The sequence below is a fragment of the Pinus tabuliformis genome, chromosome 7, assembly GCF_031772625.1.
Source record: "Pinus tabuliformis cultivar Carrire ecotype Pingquan chromosome 7, CPIR1, whole genome shotgun sequence".
Lineage (NCBI taxonomy): Eukaryota > Viridiplantae > Streptophyta > Pinopsida > Pinales > Pinaceae > Pinus > Pinus tabuliformis.
In genome coordinates this window covers 229,967,089-229,985,553 of record NC_142293.1, presented here as the reverse complement: position 1 = coordinate 229,985,553, position 18,465 = coordinate 229,967,089, and the positions used below count along the sequence as shown (strand labels likewise).

Here is an 18,465-nt window from a genome sequence, read left to right as displayed (position 1 = left end):
TGTCCAGAGTATACTGGGCAGAGGGACACTTCCCACCTTGGGATGAGATGTGGGCTGCTCTTCACCAAGAAGAGATTAGAGGGCAGTCGAAGACGGGTAGCAGCAACAACAAGGGGATCAAAGTCAAGCACGAGGAGGAAGATGTTGCCCTAGCATCTGAGGGAAAGCAGGAAAAGCAGAAGAAGGATCTCTCCAAGATCAAGTGCTTCCATTGTGGGGATCTGGGTCATTATGCAACCCAGTGTCCAAGGAAGAAGAGTAAGGGAGAGTCTTCCGAGACTAAGGTAGCGCCAACGAGGGCAGAGAAGGAAGTGTTGACAGACGATGACTGTGCCATGAGTGCATACGCATCACTTGAGCGGAAGTGGGGAGACATCGAGCTGTAGTTAGGCGGACTACAGGCGATAAGGGGTAGGATCCTCGAGGCACCTAGCCTCTTGGATTAGACCTTGCTACGGGAGCCCCGAAGAGGAGTAGCAGGACTGGCTGAGTCAGGTAGAGACGGATGCGGATGAAGCGACAGAGCGAGCTATAGTGCAGGAGTCCCGAGACAACGCGAGGCTAGCACGCTGCAGCAGTGCGAGAGGCACAGGACTGTTACACTAGTGCAGGATAGCACGGAGATGGGTGCAACAGTGCGAGATGCCAAGAGTTTTTGCAGCAGCGCAGAGGTCAGAGAGGGAGCACTTGTCAGCGGCAGAGGGAGCTTCAACATCAATGGGTGTCTCTAGCCCATCAGAGAGGTCAGATTGGGAGATCAGTTACTTACTTCTCAGTAACTGAGTTGCAGTGCAACAGTGGGCAGCACGATGCAACATGATGAGAGGAGGTGCAGTGCTGGGAGAAAGGACCAGCAGCAGCACAGATGCAGAGGGAGCTGTCGTACAGATGCAGCAGTGGCAGTGGCAGAACCATGGGCAGCAGTACATGATACAACAGTGCAGAGGATGGTGGGCAGCAGGCCTAGCATTAGCATAGGGACCGATGCCGGATGATCAAGTGATACTCAGTGAGGAGTATTGCTAGAGCACAGTCCTCGCTAAGAGAGAGTGTTGATTTGGGGTATCATCGGATGTGCTCTAGCCACGAAATTTGGTGGAGAGGTTGGGGCACATGAGATCTCCAATACCCAGAAAGGGTTTGGCCAGATTCTAAACAGTTCATGAGATATTCAAATAATTAATATTTTTAATGGAGTCCCTAAGTCTAAACTTAGGGAAATTAAAATATTAATGTGAATTAATATGAAACTGTGTTAGAATGATCCAAAAGACATGGATCAAGCCAGATCTAATCTTAGCCATTGATCTCGGCCGTTGATATGTCAATAGGAAAAGTATAAGAGGAGGCTTGAGGGTCACTTGGAGAAGACATCAGAGTGATCAGTGATTCTATTCTCTAGAGCGGGGTTTGCTAAGAGAGATAGAATTAGTGATCGAGAGTTGCAGTTGAGGGGCATTGATTACAGAAGAACATAGAGGTAGAGATAGTGCCGAGACAACAACGCAGTAGCCAGGGAGAGGGACGCAAAGTCAGCCAGGGCTCACGCAGGGCCATGCAGAGGCAGCGGGAGCTGCGCAGAGCCTTAGAGAGGCCAGCGTTGCTGATGCAGAGGGCCAGAAGGCTGACGCAGGGCCTCGTAAGGCTGACGCAGACCCATTTAGGGTGACGCACGACCAGCGCTAGGTAGAGAGGGGCTGATACAGTCCAGAAAGGGCAGATGCTGGGGTTTCTGGGGAAGATTCTAGCTGAGGAGCTGTCAGAAGGATTATCCGAGGTTTCATCCGGGAAATTTGTCAAAAACTGAGAGGTATTACTGCCAAGGAAATTCTCTATTGGGTAGGTCAGTTTCGACACCTAGATTGTACTCTGATATTGCTTAAGAAGAAAACCCTCAGATAGCTGCACCAATTTTCCCACATTGGGTTTTTCCGGCGACATTGGTCCAAAAATAATGGTGTCATATGGTGTGATTGTTTCTGTTTCCTTTAGTTGTGGATCTGTAATATGTTGAGCATGAACTAGTGTTTATTTTCAGTATTTACATTGTAAATAACTTGCTAAGTAACAGAACAAGTAGGTAGGAATAAATCAGATAAAGTGCATGGAGGATTTCTAACTAAGTAGACTTAGAAACTTCAACAGTAAGATTTTCCTTCATTACATCTCAGACATGTACCTTCATGCTCTTCTTGAATTCAGGCATCCGAGTCACCATCTGACTCACATCGGGTAGGGCCCCATAAGTAGACCTCCATTGCTATAGATGAGATGTGACCCCTAACATGGTATCCAAAGGACTTCTAGCAACTTGATACAACCCTGAACTCAAAGTATTGAAAATTCCATTTTCAAATACGTACCTTTCCATCAATGAGTGCCACCCTGAAACCTTTGACTTCTATTTCCAAAATGGACACCATGTTCTTCTTGCGATCAGGTACACAAAAGAGAATTTTGTAAATGAATCGAGTTACCCTCATTCAATTGAGGGGTAACATTCCCTACACCCTTTCCGGGATAGGTGGCATCGACTCCAAGTATAATCCCACGATTGTTTCCATCTCTACTAAATTAGAGAGAGCACCCTTCTATCCAATGAAGTGCCTTGAAGCACTACAATCAATAAGCCAGATTCCCAAAGAATCTGAAGGAGAGGGCCAATACAAGATAACGCTTCTTTATCTTATTAGAAACAACATTTGATTCTTCATACCTGGGGTTCCTTGCTTTCTTTGAAGAGTCGGCCGTTTCCTTGATGACCTGCATTACCTGTCATTCCTTTGATCATTGAAGATGTCCCTGGAATGATTATTATCATCATCAAGTGATGTGTCCCTGCCATTCAGACACTCCTTCACATAATGGCCGAACTTATTTACAAACAAGGCATCTGCCTTTCCTTCCACCCTTAGATCCGGACTTCCCAATGAAGTGATCTTTAGGTAGGCCATCAGAAACTTCCGCTGCGCCATTCTGATAATATTCTCTGCTTCGATTTCACCCTTGGTGAATTTGAAGAGGGATGAGGAATCCATTGATCCTTTTGTCCTTTCCCAACTATCTTCGGTGATTGCTCTTTCACTCTTGCTTGGGCATTGTCTTCACCTTAGCTTTGATACCATGTTAATTTTAGGTATGTTCTATGCTTAGAGCAATTTATTTCAATTTTCACAGTTAGCTCAATATCTTTTCTAGATTAGCAATCACATCAGCATTAAAGTATACTGTAGATAGAACATAAACATAAATCGCAGAAGAGAAGCCAAGACAAGAGGACACAGGATGTGGCGCTAACCAAGGACAAACCCCAATGTGAGGAAACCCTTGACCAATTCTTCTTAAATGTTCTTCTATAGTTCAACAAAGAGAGAGAGAGATACTACATTTACAACATAAGTCAACACTTTGACATATCCAAATAAGAGCATAGATCATCTCTAAGAAGATGATACATGAGATCAGTTGAAGACATGTTGCTTCAACTGATTCTCCAAGGTGACTCCTTCACCTATCATTGTGCTGCATTTCGTCATCATGTTGCACCTCACCGTGTTGCACCCATCATCATAATGCTGGACCTCATGACCATGCTGTACACATCATACTATTGCACCATGCTTGCCTTGCTATCCATGCTTGCTGCTGTCCCATGTGCCTTTGCTGTAACATGCTAGTCACTGCTGTCCTATGTGGCATACAACTATCCCACTGTTCATTCCAAGTTTGCTTGCTGTCCCATGCATCTTTGCTATGTAGCCTGCTGTCCCATGCATCTTTGCAGCACTATGTAGCCTTGCTGTCCCATGCATCTTAGCTGCACTAGTCACCTTGCTGTCCCATGCATTTTCGCTGCACTAGTCACCTTGCTGTCCCATGCATTTTAGCTGCACTAGTCACCTTGCTGTCCCATACATTTTAGCAGCACTATGTAGCCTGCTGTCCCATTTACTTTGCTGCACTAGTTAGCAGCACCATGTAGCCTAGCTGTCCTATAGCCCAGCTGTCCTATTTACTTTGCTGCTGTCCACAACACTGTTGTTCCAATGCTGCCTTTACTGCTGCTTATATGGTGACTGGTTAGGGCATCTGGCAGCCCTTACACACCCAACTATCTGTCCACAAACAATAGCATATTGCTTCTATTCTCCTCGGCCTGGTTGCTTGCCTATTGTGCTCTTAACCGTCCTGTCCCCACGCTGTCCCTACAGCCCTTTCACGTTGTCTAGGGCAGCCTCCACGTTGTCCCTTTGATCCTTCATGTTGCGGCTAAGGCTCCGCTGTCCACACAGCCCTTCACGCTGTCTAGGGCAGCCTCCATGCTGTCCCTTTGATCCTTCATGCTGCGGCTAAGGCTCTGCTGTCCACACAGCCCTTCACGCTGTCTAGGGCAGCCTCCACGCTGTCCCTTTGACCCTTCACATCAACGTCCTCCTTCTTCTTGAGCTGCCTTAGGATAGCTTCGTTAGAGCTGCCTTAGGATAGCTTCGTTAGGACTGCCTTTAGGTCTTAGTGAAGGCAGCCTTTAGGTCTGCGTTAGGGCAGCCTTTAGGTCTGTGTTAGGGCAACCTTTAGCTCTGTGTTTTAGTAAGGACCAGCGTATAGGTTTAGGGCTCCTTGTTGATAGTGTTAGGGATTTTCTTCATGACTGTGTCTACTAGATTAGGGTAGCGTATTTCTTCTTGACTAGGGCAACCTCTTATCCTCCAACGTCTAGGGCTTCTACTCCTAGATTTCTCTTCCATTAAAACCCAAGACAAGCGGAGAGAAATCAAGATAGAAGTGTGTGTGAGAAATGACTTTCAAGTCATCTCCTTTTATACTAAAACGTTGAGCACATGTGGGTTTTATTTGGTTGTTGGCTAACCTTGACGAATTGTCTTATAACACAAATAAATTCATAACTCCATGAATACTTATCGGAATCGGATGATCTTTAGATCAATCCTACACCTCTTGATGAGAGGGATCCAAGAAAAATATCAGCTACCATAAATAAGATGACCCACATGGAGATTGGCCCTAGTTTCCAATTTTAACAGAAAGACAGTATAAGACTCAATGCTACGGAAAGAATGTGGATAGAAGCTCATATCGCTGAAAAGATGGAGGAAGTTGAAGAAAAGGGCCAAAGAAAGAGGGAGCAACAAATCTCTCACAAAATGGGGTCCTACCATAAGTTCCTAAATCTTTAGATATGACCATAAGATTAAGATGCATCGTAGCATCATGAAAGTATTAGGAGCAAGAGCTCGTGGCATCACCATGGGAATCATGAAGAACAAAATCCATGACAGTCAAACATGAAGGACATAACTCTTGGAAACCTCATTAGACATTGAAGGAAAGAAAGAAGTCATCTAGGACAAGTCTCATCATACATCAAGTCAAAAGGAAACATCTGCCAGATGAGGATATACAAGATCCTCAAGATTCTCTAATAGAATCCTAATCGGAGGATTCACTAATCTAGAGAGAAAGCAAGTGTTTCATCAAGAACTCCAACTCATGGAATTCATGGATGATGTCATGGTGACATAAGAAAAGAAGCAGAAGCAGATCAAGGGGTTGAAGTCACTTCAATCAAGGAAGCTGCTGGAAGGAGCCTAGATGACCTAATGGTAAAATAAGGTATGCATACTTATGTTTAAATTTTATAATGTCATGTCGTATGGTTGCAGATAATGTGGATCGTTACTTCTATCTTAAGAAGCATGATCGAGGGAAAAGGATCTCCTCCTCTGAAAGGATGCAGAAAGGCATAAGTCACACTAGATGAAATCAACATAATATGTCCTCATATAAAGTATGAGGTGGTTGACTACAATTACAGAACTCTGATTAGAAACCCCGAAGAATGAAATGTGTGAGAAAGGAAGAGATCGTGAGCTATGCAACCATGATGAAAGCAATCAACATCCAAAGACCAAGAAGAGTTGACTAGGAAATCTCTCGAAAAGATATGAAGACTTTGATGGAAGCCTGGAAAAGATAGAAACCCTTGACAACATATATCTTTGGGAAGATGTGTCAACATGAATGCAGGATGCTGATATCTACAGAAAGATGTCATGATGAAGAGCCACCTAGTAAGGTACAATTTGATTTAATGATATTTTGATTTCTTGAATAATATCTGGATAAGTTCATGCAGGGCTACTTACAAGTACAACTAGCATTCATGTGATGAATGGAAGAAGCATGATGAGAAAGTAGTCATATGACGAAGGTTCCAGATATGAAGAAGGCCACTTTCCATGAAGAAAGGAATGACATGATGAACTAAGGAGGAAAGTGATCGATGACTGTTGCCCTACAAGGAAGAAGCTCAACTAATTTTCATGACATCAAGGAGAGAAGTTGATCAAGCAGTTGAAGGACCCACGAAGAAGAAGTTGCTGATGTATAGAAGAGTCCCTTGTTAAGAGGGAGATTTGACAAATCCCTAATTAAGAGGGAGCCTGGATTGAGTCACTCCTGATTAAAAGGGAGTGATAGATGTGTTTTTCATTTCATGTGTCATGCACTAGACTAGGACTAACAGCTGTAAGTCTTAGTGAAGGCCATGAATGGAAATGTAGACACATGATAGACACAACGTTCTTGTCTTCACCTTGGAAGAAAGAATGGAGGATTGGGTAATCATCTGACATCCGATGCTCTTTGAGGATGTGTAGGGCATCCAAGATAAGAGTAGGCAAGAGGACCGATATTCTTTGAGGGCTGGGAACCCAAGATAAGAATAGTTCTAGAAGGTCATACTCAGTGAACACCTGGGTGGGTATGTACTTTGAGAGGCAATGATAAAGGTGTCTATAATCATTGGTTTCGCCAACATTGTGCTCTGATCTATTGAGAGATAGAGCTGTTAGTCAAGGCCTTGCTATGTGACAATGTTGGTTATAGTGATGCTATATAGATGGATTACTAGTCCGACTATTCTTATGAGATCTCTTTAGTTTTGAGAATAGCTATGTGCCCTTTAATGAATACCTCCTTAGTTAAGAGGGAGTGTTGAAGAAAATGTAACTAGGTTCAGTTTTCATTATGGCTTGTATTTATAATATTATGTCAAAGAAAAATTATTATTCCTTGTATCATGGGTTTCATGAGCAAGATGTGTTTACCATAGGTCAAAGACTTCTTCTTGATGTCTTTAGGATTTTATGTCTCATCATAAGTATTATAAAAGTCATAAGGTCAAAAGATTACGCTCCAAGAACAAGTGTCACTATCCTCGTGCAAGTTGGCTCTACAAAATGACAGTGATCTCCTTGATGATATGTCGGCCTACCTTTAAGGCACTCATGTCGGCCTAATGTATCATAGATAATCTATATATATAAGGAGTGATGTTGAGTCAATGAACAAGTCTTCAGATCATTCATGATAGTCAACGAAGATTGTATGCATACATAGTGATATCTCAGTGAAGTGATCAAGGGTAATATCAAGCTCTCGGAAGTCTATCTCGGAGGTCTATACAGTGATAACTCTCGGAAGTCTGAACATTACTATTGAAGAACTGTATATATATATATATATATATATATATATACAGTGACTGCGTTCAGTATAGCCCTCAGTGGTGGGCTGTCTCATCATTATCTTAAAGGAGCCGAGGACTGTGATTAGACAGCGAAGAAACAAGGAGACTGAGAACTGAAGGAGGACAGTGATATCAAGACTATGGATTGCAGGCCAAACATTTTAGAGGATAGTGACAAACATCTTGGAGGTAATCTTGTGTCAATTTTGTCAAGGGTCTTGGTATTCATCAACTAAACATCTATAAGAGATTGAAGGGATTTCCTCTCAAGATGAGAGGTTTTAGCCCTGGCTTAAAAGCCTAAACATTGTGTCACTGTCTTATTGTTTTGGTTGCTATTTGATGTACTGAACACACACAATAATAAGGATCTAAGATAATATAAGAAGATGGACACAAGTAGTAATCAAGTAAGAGAATTTGTAATAAACAAAATGCCCTTAAATTCTCAACAGTATTAGTATGAATGATGAGTACGCAACAATGTATTTCATTATTAAATCAATTACGTTTGGATCAATGTATTTATGCTTTGATTATTGTATATATGTATGTATGTGTAAATGTACTAAAGAAAAATTGTATACCCCGATGTCTCCCCCTAAATTTACCTAAAATTTGAGGGTACTCCCACACGTCTCCCTTGTGCATCTCCCCACACCCACGTCCCCCCATCCCAGAGTCTTGGTGGAACATAGAATATTTCTCCTCTTCACTGAACAATGTTACGATTGTCAGAAATGTAGACTAAAGCTTAACATACAGGTCCATATGTGATGAGATGATTTAATTCATTTCATAAATCTTTGATTACAAAGGGTGGCAGATCACAAAAAATTTGACAACTTTATGAATTGGTAACGGGCCAAGGAGCTAGCAGTAAAATATCATTGATTGACTTTGCACATATCATTTTGTCTTTTGTGAATTTTCACCTGTTATACTTGTTTTCCTTGTAATATCTTTTCTATTTGCTTATTAAGCTATTTTCCAGATAAAAAATGGATCGTAAGACTTTGTAATCAGTTCTTGTTTTCTAAGTTTTCTATTACATTACGACAAGTTTGCTGTTTTAAAAAATTATTTTATTGCAGGTTCACATTGCTCTTGATTTGTTTGAAGAAATGTGCAAAGCTGGTCTACAAATTTCTGCTAAGACTTTCCATCCATTCATGCAAGCAAGTGAAAAGAGAAATGAACTGGATCTGGTAAGAACCGTAGACTTTAAGTGCCAGCATAATGTCAAAACTGAATGTTACTTGTAGCATGTAACTATTATTTTCTAAAAGTATGAAGCAAGTTAGTCGATGGAGTTCAATATCTTGCTTTGTACATTTTAATCTTCTTTTGTGTTTTTTAAGGGCCCAAGGGTGAAGTTCCAAAACAATATTTGATATTTGACTATAATTTATTCTATGCTTGACAATATCCGATTATGGAATAATCTTTCCAAGTAAATTAGAATGACTTGAAGAGAGTAGCCAGAAGGAAGAAATATATTCACAGGTCTAACTACAAGCATACACATGGATACAATCACAATAACAACAAAAATTGAGAATGCCTATGTTATTATTATAAGATTATATATAGAGGATTATGTCTTGTGGACTGAGTGAGCAAACTACATACCCATGGTAAGAATGACAGAGAATTACCAACCCTTATGTCTTTCACTTGTATCTATATACTCATTGATGGGTAACCATCAAGAAGTTGAGAAAACATAACCACTGATACAGTTTTTTGCTTGTTAACAAGTTAATTAGAAAATTACATGAAGACATCACGTCATGACACAAAGGCATAGATGCAGGCATTTATTAGCAGTCCGACAGTTATTATAATTGGACTTTACTGTATGTAATGACAGTTTTATTATCAACACCTAGCCCCTTTTGTAACAATTGAGCATTGTACTAAACTATAAGAACAATGATGCATCCTCAACGAAAGTGTAGGACTGTTACCACTCAATCTAGCAGGGGTCCTAGGAGGGGTACCTAAGGGACAACTACTAGACCAAATGAAAACAATAGGACAAAGACCCATTGTCACCTCAATTAGTGTCCCTTGCTCTTTACGGACTTTCACCGATGGGAGGAGTCGCGGTATAAGAGAAATAACTTGAATCATAGGACCAATGGCAAGATATGGTGTGATTTCCAAGGCCCATTCAAAGGAGAGGCTCAAAAGATGGCTCAATGCTTCAATTAGAAGCTAATGGCTCTCCAAGAAAGGCCTATGAGGAGCCCTAGACCTAGGAAGATAGGTTATTCAATTACAAGAGATACCCCTAAACCTAAGGCTTCCTAATGAGATAAGACCTCTCTAAAGGCTTTGTTAGATGATTACCATATTAGGATTTGACACCACTAGAGAGACCTAGGGAAATATCCAAGCAAGGCCTAGGGCTTACAATGATTGCAAGAGGATGATCCTTAATGTAATGACTAGGTCAAGCAAGGATGAGAAAAGGACAAAAAAATGATTAACTTCCTTATATTTTTCAAGAGAAAATGACATTGGGAATGCTGCTAACCAAAGAATTTTGGGGATAAAATCAATGACAAAGCCAGGGCTTGAGATTTCTTTCAAACTAGCCATGAATTGCCTCAAATTTGGAGGGCTAATAGAAGACACTATAGCACAATACCTTACCAATTCGGTCTCAAAAAGGCCCCTCCTAAAGCAATTCGCACTAGGCCCTAGTTGACCTTCTAGGGTTAGGGCAAAATTTTGTGAAGGTTGAAAAGAAAAGAGGTTTAGGTTGATCACCTAGGATTAAGACCGGTGCCTTATCAATTGGAAGAAATGGAGTCAAGATTTCCTTTGATGAAAGAACTCTGCTCTATCAAGGTGACCTATGCAACTTTCACTAGCCCTAAAGAGACAACAACTCAGCTACACTAGATGTTTATACTTCGTTTAACAAAGGTTGATGGAGATTCGAGGATGCAATATGCAAATAAATCATTGAAAGAAGGAAATACACCTTTATTTTCTCTGAACAAAGGAAGAAGAAAGGGTAGTAGAAACATCCTTATGCAACTAAATAACACCATGATTGTGATGCATGGTCTCGTTTGTTTGTTCTTGTGTTTGTTAATTTCTGGTAGCATCGGAAGTGCTCTAAGTCTCAAAATTTGCAGGGAGGCTTAGATACATGCATTCTCCAATACCTAGAAATCGTTTTGGGAAATTCCACCCAAAGACAATTTTATTAAAATAATTAATTATTTTTAATGGGATCCTAAGTCTAAACTTAGGAAATTAAATAATTAAAGGGTATTAATATAAACTATGGGTGAAACTTCTAGAAAAAGGCGGATAACAAGTCAATATGATCCTATCCATTGATTAGAACCTAATCTGGGCCGTTGATTGATCAGTGAGAGGATTATAAAAGAATGCTTGATGGGCACTTGGAGAACACACTGAGAGAGATCAAAAAGATAGAATTTCTTAGAGAGGGCAGTGCAACAGTTGCTAGAAGAGTGATCGAAGAGATCTCTTGCAGAGAGGGGCAACGAGTATCCAGAATAAGGAAGTTTTGCTGGGCTGGAGAGTATGAGGCAGAGAGGGAAAAACAATGTCTAGAGAGAGTTAGATGTTGGCCCACGCAGAGCTGACGTAGTGGCAACACAAGCCTTAGAGGGAGATCAAATTCCTGTTGAGGAAATCGAGTTTCAAAAGTCGAGAGCTGGGGTGTGAGACCGTGAGGCAGAGGTTCAAATTTTCCAGCCAGTAGAGGGTCCGGAGAAGGAGCAATGTGATACCCAACAGGGGTGACGCAGGGACTTTGTGATGCTTACGCAGTTCTGCATAGAGGGTACACAGAGGCTCCAGTTCAGCGTGATCAGACTCAGATTTTCCTAGTGGCAGGGTGAGAGCACTTCACCATTCGTTTTGTCTACTTTCTCTATGTATCAGATTGCTAATTGAGCATCCAAGAATTGTACTTACTGCATAATAACAAAACCCTCAGATCTGCTGCATCGGTTTTCCCAGATTGGGTTTTTCCAGGGACATTTGTCCAAAAATAACAGTGTTATTGTGTTGTATTTTCTTTCTTGCTCAGTGTTTTGCTTCTGCATATAAATTAATTAAGTGAAGGCTGTAGTGTATGTTAGCTTTGATATTTGCTGTAGGAAACAATAAATAATTTGTTTCAGTATTTAATAGATAGGAGAAGGTTAATCAGTTGCTCCAGTAGGTGATTTGGGTGGGATTCTCGAATTTTCACATGGTATCCGAGCTGCAGGTGGAACAAGAAGAGTAGTGCCAGAGAACCCAACGCTAGCAGAAGAGGGAGATTGAAAAAGTTGTAGGAGGCCGCAGTTCGAAACCCCAAAGGGTTTGCGCAGTCCTAGCTAGAGGGCTGGCTTTTCGAGGCAGTCTCTTTCTGAGTGAGTTGACAGAGAGAAGGGCTACCAAATCGAAAATTTGTCGTGGCGGAGGGAGCAACGCTGATCCTTAGCGTGAGGAAGAGTTGGTGGGACATATTTTCAGTAGGTAGATTGCTGGGTTGGAAGACGTTAGAAGAGAGAAGAGAAGCACAGTGAGGGATTTTTTCCTCAGTAAGACTTCCCGCCAATAAGTCTGTTTTCTTATTCGTTGAGCAGCAACAGTAAGAACCAAATAGGAGATTTTCGACATTTGTGATAGGGATGGCAACTAGTGGCTTGAGGGGTCCGGATATTGGACAAAGCATCCAACTATGTCATCTAGAAGGCTAGAATGTCATTCCTTCTAGATGAGCATGCCCTCAAGACATATGTCGACAATGTGGTGGGTGGACCAGCAGATCCAGATCCGCTAAAGAAGTACTGTGTTGATATGGCGAAGGCGAAAAGAATGATCCTCGACGGAGTGAAGGATCATGTGGTCTGTCACATTGCTAGCAGAGGGACTGCTAAGGAGATGTGGGATGCATTGTCTACGTTATATCAGGGATCTTCTGAGTCGCGGAAGATGTAGTTAGAGCAGACGCTGGGATCTACTTAGATGCAGAAGGGGGAACGTGTGGATCCATTCCTCACGAAGCTCAAGAGACCCGTGATGAGTTATCTGCTATGGGGTCTACACCTCAAGACTTAGAGTTGGTGAAACTGGCTCAATTCTGTCTTAGATGAGTGGCAAGTCTTTGTCTAGAGTATCCTGGGCAGGGCAACTTTGCCGAATTGGGATAAGATGTGGGAAACTCTCAAACAAGAGATGAAGAGAGACTTGGTCAAGTGCAAGCTTGACGGAAGCAACAGCAGTAGGTCGAAGCCCAAGGAGGAGGAGGAGAATGTAGGCCTTGCATCGAAGGGGCAGCAGGAGCAGCGGAGGCGGAAGAAGGATGTCTCGAAGATAAAGTGCTTCAAGTGTGGTGAGATGGGTCACTACGCAACACAATGTCCTCTCAGGAAGAAGGACAAAGATGAGAAGCACAATCTGAAGGCTGCACTTGCGAAGATTGAGGAGGAAGAGTTCGCCATGACAACCGAGATACCTCTAGGAGGGAGGTGGGTTGATTTGGAGCTGTAGTTTTAAAGGGCTACAGATGGGCAGGATCCTTGAGGAACCCACCTCTCGGATCAATTCCTTGCTACGGGAGCCCAAAGCAAAAGTAGCAGGATGGACTAGTGTTAGATGGTGCCGAGGAGTGTTGGAGAGACAGTTGCAGTGGCTAGGAGTGCCAAAGACTGAACAATGCAAAGCAGAGTTGGCAACAATGCAGATGGCACAAAGCAGTAGTCAACTGCAGCGCAGTAGATTCAGAGGGCCAGTGCAGAGACTAGCAGCAGTTAGGCTTCAGCATACATGTGGTACCATACCGAACATAGTTAGTTCAGTAATTTGGGATGTTTTTCCATTGCTGATGGAGTAGCAACAACAGTTTGCAGTGCAGTGGCAGTGCTAGCAACAACACAAATGCAACACTTGAGAGGGAGCTGTAGTACGAATGCAGTGTTGATAGTGCCAGTGTCAGCAACAATACAATTGCAGCAGTAGCAGTGCAGTAGTTGGTGGAGAACATGTCAAACGTCAGTAGCGCAGAGGACGATGTTATGAAGTCAGGGTGATGTTTCAGTGGGAAGCATTGCTAGAGCACATTCCTTGCTAAGAGGGAGTGTTGGTTTCTAGTAGCGTCGGATGTGCTCTAAGTCTCAAAATTTTCGGGGAGGCTTAGACACATTCCAATATCTAGAAATCGTTTTGGGAAATCCCATCCGGAGACAGTTTTATTAAAATAATTAATTATTTTTAATGGGACCCTATGTCTAAACTTAGGAAATTAAAATAATTAAAGGGTATTAATATGAACTGTGGGTGAAATGTCTAGAAGAAGGTGAAGATCAAGTCAATATGATCCTAGCCATTGATTCGAATCTAATCTGGGCCGTTGATTGATTAGTGAGAGGATTATAAGAGAAGGCTTGATAGGCACTTGGAGAACACATTGAGAGAGATCAAGAAGATCGAATTTCTTAGAGAGGGCAGTGTAGCAGTTGCTAGAGGAGTGATCGAAGAGATCTCTTGCAATCGGGTGCAGTGAGTATCCAAAAGAAGGAAGTTTTCTTGGGCCGGAGAGTATGAGGCAGAGAGGGTAGAATGACGTCTAGAGAGAGGCAGATGCTGACCCATGCAGAGCTAACACAGTGGCAGCACAGGCCTTAGAGGGAGATCGAATTCCTATTGAGGAAATCGAGTTTCAGAAGCCAGGAGTTGGGGTGTGAGACCAAGAGGTAGAGATTCGGATTTTCTAACCAGCAGAGGGTTCGGAGAAGGAGCAACGTGATACCTAGTAGGGGTGACGTAGGGACTGAGTGAGGCTTATGCAGTTCTGTGCAGAGGGTACACAGAGACTCCAGTTCAGTGTGATCATGCTCAGATTCTCCCAGTGACAGGGTGAGAGAACTTCACCATTCGTTTTGTCCAGTTTCTCTCTGTATCGGATTGCTAGTTGAGCATCCAGGAATTGTACTTAGATTTACTACTGCATAATAATAAAACCCTCATATCTGTTGCATCGGTTTTCCCGCATTGGGTTTTTCCGAGGACATTTGTCCAAAAATAATAGTGTTATTGTATTGTATTTTCTTTCTTGCTTAGTCTCTTGTTTCCGCATATAAATTAATTAAGTGAAGGCTGCAGTGTATGTTAGCTTCGATATTTGCTGTAGGAAACAGTAAATAATTTGTTTCAGTATTTAACATATAGGAGGAGTTTAATTAGTTGCTGCAGTAGGTGATTTGGGTGGGATTCTCGACTTTTCACAGTGTTGACAACCAATATCCGAGCGAAGTTTCGATCCTTGGACCTGTGGGTTATGGGCCCACCATGCAACAACAAATTTGAAAGAGATACCATTACATCTTCAACACCTTATCAATCATGATATGTCGATAGAAACTGCTTTTAATATGTACGAACTAAGTTTGAAAGAGAATAAATACCGATTGCCACATCTAGAGAATACCATAAATAAATCAATGGAAAACCATGCTTTGAGAGGGCCAAAAAATAATCATACCCTTGATTTTAAGCATATATGAAAGGAATACTACTTAGGAAATTAGGCTGGAATATGAAGCAAAAGGATCCATCATTAATCCATTGAGATGTTTTGAACCACTCAAGTGGAGACTATAGATCGATTAACTATAGGTTCATTTACATTGTCATCCCCATGGTGATACTATCACTTGTAGATCATGAAGGGAAGGGAATAGATCGGGTTGTTGGCTTGTGCAAATTTTGGCACTTTCTACCTTTGAAACTTATTGGATAAGTAATAACCATCACTTACAATCCACAACCATGATCTACATTTCATTTGTTTCTTGACTAAGTTGCATGAAACGCTGAAACGTTTCGGAGTTTCCGAAACGGGTACGTTTAGAAACGTCATCAACCAAAAATGGAAACGTCGACCGAAACATCAGATATGTATATATAAATAAATATATTTAAATAAATAAGTGAATAACACATTATCTTGCAAGAAAAATGGGAATAAGACCCACAAATGACAATTTAGAAGGAAAAATAATGCTATATTAACTCTCATAGATGATTATATTATAGTCAAGTTTCGACCGAGTTTCGGCCAAGTTTCGGAGTTTCGGGTATGGGTACGACCCGAAACATCGGGTTCCTAGAAGTTTCGTGCAACATAGTTTCTTGACCATGCTCTGGTTCTATTCCAATCGAGGAAGAACAAGAATTCCTATATGTACAAGTTCTCTTGTCTCTGCCTTCTTGTTTGAAATGACAGATTTAGATAAAAGCATTGTTGCGAACATCGTGATAAAATCGCAAAATTTTTAAAAAATTGCGGTTTTTGACTTCAAAAAATCGCTGGGTCTCGTGACAATGAGTTTTTAAAGGCTCTTTTGGGTTTTATTATTATTCATTTTGCAAACAGAGGGCAAGGGTGAAAGCTAAGAAGGAGGAGAACTCATCTACAAGGGCAAGAGAGGAGAAAAGTGAAGGAATTTAGCATCAAAGCAAAAAAACTTCAAGTTTGGACCAAGTTTCTTCAACAGGGCGTGGTTTTCAGGTATGGTCATCAAATTTGGTCCTATTTTTTTGTTTTTTCCTTGTTTTTCTTTGGGTTTCAGTCACCTATATATGATTTTTGCTTGGATTGAGTGTATTTATTTTGTCATTTTTGTTACATTTAGTGGAGAGGGTTTCTTTTTGTTGTCAAAAATGAAAAATCTTGATTGTTAGTTTTATTTGTTTAGATTCTTCTTGTGCCCTAGTTTTCTTCCATGATTTTTGCTTGGGTTTGAATGTTTTTTTTTGCCATTATTGTTGCATTGAGTTGTGGGTTTATTTTGGTAAAAAATTCAAAATGTTTTATGTAAATTTTAATTTCATTTGTTTAACCCTCAATTCTTCTTGTGCCCTATGTTCAAACTTTAATCTTACATTAAAACTCAAGAGTTCAACAAAGTTACAAACATGCGAAAGAAATTAGAACCCATGTGGGAATTTTGTGAACCTGATGAAGGGTTTGATAGATCAAATTTGACTTGCAAGTTATGTGGGCAACATATGATAGGTATACAGATTGAAATTCTACCTTACACAAATTCGTGGACATGAAGTAGGGCTTTGCACAAACACGACGCTAGGAGTCATCTGTAGAGCCCTCAAATCATTGGAAGATATAGAGACAACCAAATTGACCAAGGCAACTTTGAAGAGTCACATGGTAAGGGGTGGAGTGATAGGATTGGGAGGTGACCATGAGAGTGGTACTGACTCTTCTTCAACATCAATTTCTACAACCAACCCCACAAACAATTGCTTGATCATTTTTTGTTCCTAGAACCACACCTAGCGCACAACCATCTAATAGGTCAGCTCTTAAATAAACAGAGAAGAAAGAAGCTAACAAGCTATTGGGCAGGTGTCTTCTTTGGAGTGATATTCTTTTTAGCATTGCTTGGAACAATCCATTTTTCCAGCCCGTGATTGATGCTATTGCTATTGTTGGCTTGAGGTACAAAGCCTCTTCATATGATGAATTTAGAGGGCATATTCTTCAGAATGAAAAGGCTGAATGCACTAAGAGATTAGAGGAGTTTAGGGGCTTATGGGCACATACGGGATGCAATGTGATGTCAGATGTTTGGACCGATCAAAAGATAGAACCCTTATTAACTTCTTGGTTAATTGTCCCAAAGGGACAATGTTTATGAAATTTGTTGATGCACCTTCACATATCAAAGATACCCAGTTATTATGTGATTTGCTGGATGTGTTCTTTCAAGAGGTGGGTCTATAACATGTTGTCCAGGTCATAACGAACAATATTGCTAATTATGTTGTTGCTGGCAAGATGCTTATGGAGAGGCATCCTGGCATATGTTGGATGCCTTGTGCTGCAGACTGCATTGATTTAATGTTGGAGGACATAGGAAAAATTCCTTTTGTCAAGAATATTGTTGAATCATCAAAAAACATTACAAAATTTATATATAATCATGCATATGTGCTTTATTTGATGAGAACATTGACCAACAACAAAGAGTTGGTGCACCCTGCTATTACATGGTTTGCCAATAGCTTCATATCTCTTCAATCACTCTTGAATTCTATGTGGGATGTGAAGAGAATGTTTCTTTTAAACGAGTGGCATGCTTTGTCATTTAGCCGCAAACTAGAGGGAGAGGCCATACTCAAATGGAGTCTACTCTCAATCTCTATGATGGAGAAGAAAGGGTTCTGTGTAGCATTCTAGGATGGAGAGGCACTGAATAGGCCCATGGGATCTAGCTTTTATGAGGGACATGTCATTGGAGTTGGAGAGAGCAACTTGTATAGGCTAAAGGGCTAGCCTATTTAAGCGATGGCAAGAAGTACAACAATGACAAAGGACAAGGATTGGGAAACTCCGAAGGTTGAGAAATTTAGAGGGAGTTAGCCTTTAAGTTTAGGAGGCAAGGAGCAGTCGACAGATTCCTCCAAAGTTGTCAAGAAGGTCTCTTGGTATGAGAGGACTTTATAGGGTGTTCAGGGGTAGGAGGCTTCTTTGAACTAGTCCAAAGAGAGCATGACTTCAATTATGTTTCTAGATTAGGTGGTAGGGAAGGCTTCTTGTTTAGAGGGATCATCTAAGGCATTTGATGCAGTCAGGATCAAATTCAATTCCAAGGGGTAGAAGTTACTCCCTTGCTAAGAGGGAGTGTTGATGTTTGAACTCGTGTAGGTACTTTTGCAAAGGCGTAAGCGTCTAGGCATGTAGAAGTCGCTTGAGATCTCCATAGGCACTTGCTCTAGTGTGAGAAAGTTGCATTTGTAACTTAGCTTAAGTTTTAACTTAGGAAAATCACACATGTTGGCTTATTGAGCTAAAACATTAGAAAAAGTAAAGTATTTACCTTAGTAATTATGTTTTTAATCTTAGCTTTTGA

General features: G+C 41.2%; 1 protein-coding gene across 2 annotated transcripts in view; it reads left to right on the top strand.

The window, feature by feature from the left end:
* Positions 1-18,465, top strand: part of LOC149246690 (pentatricopeptide repeat-containing protein At4g21880, mitochondrial-like) — a 474,640-nt gene that overhangs the window by 135,904 nt on the left and 320,271 nt on the right. For both annotated transcript variants that reach the window (XM_089457999.1, XM_089457998.1), the window contains exon 6: positions 8,644-8,757. In XM_089457999.1, the coding sequence (XP_089314125.1) occupies positions 8,644-8,757 (114 nt within the window). The remainder of the gene's footprint in view (positions 1-8,643; positions 8,758-18,465) is intronic.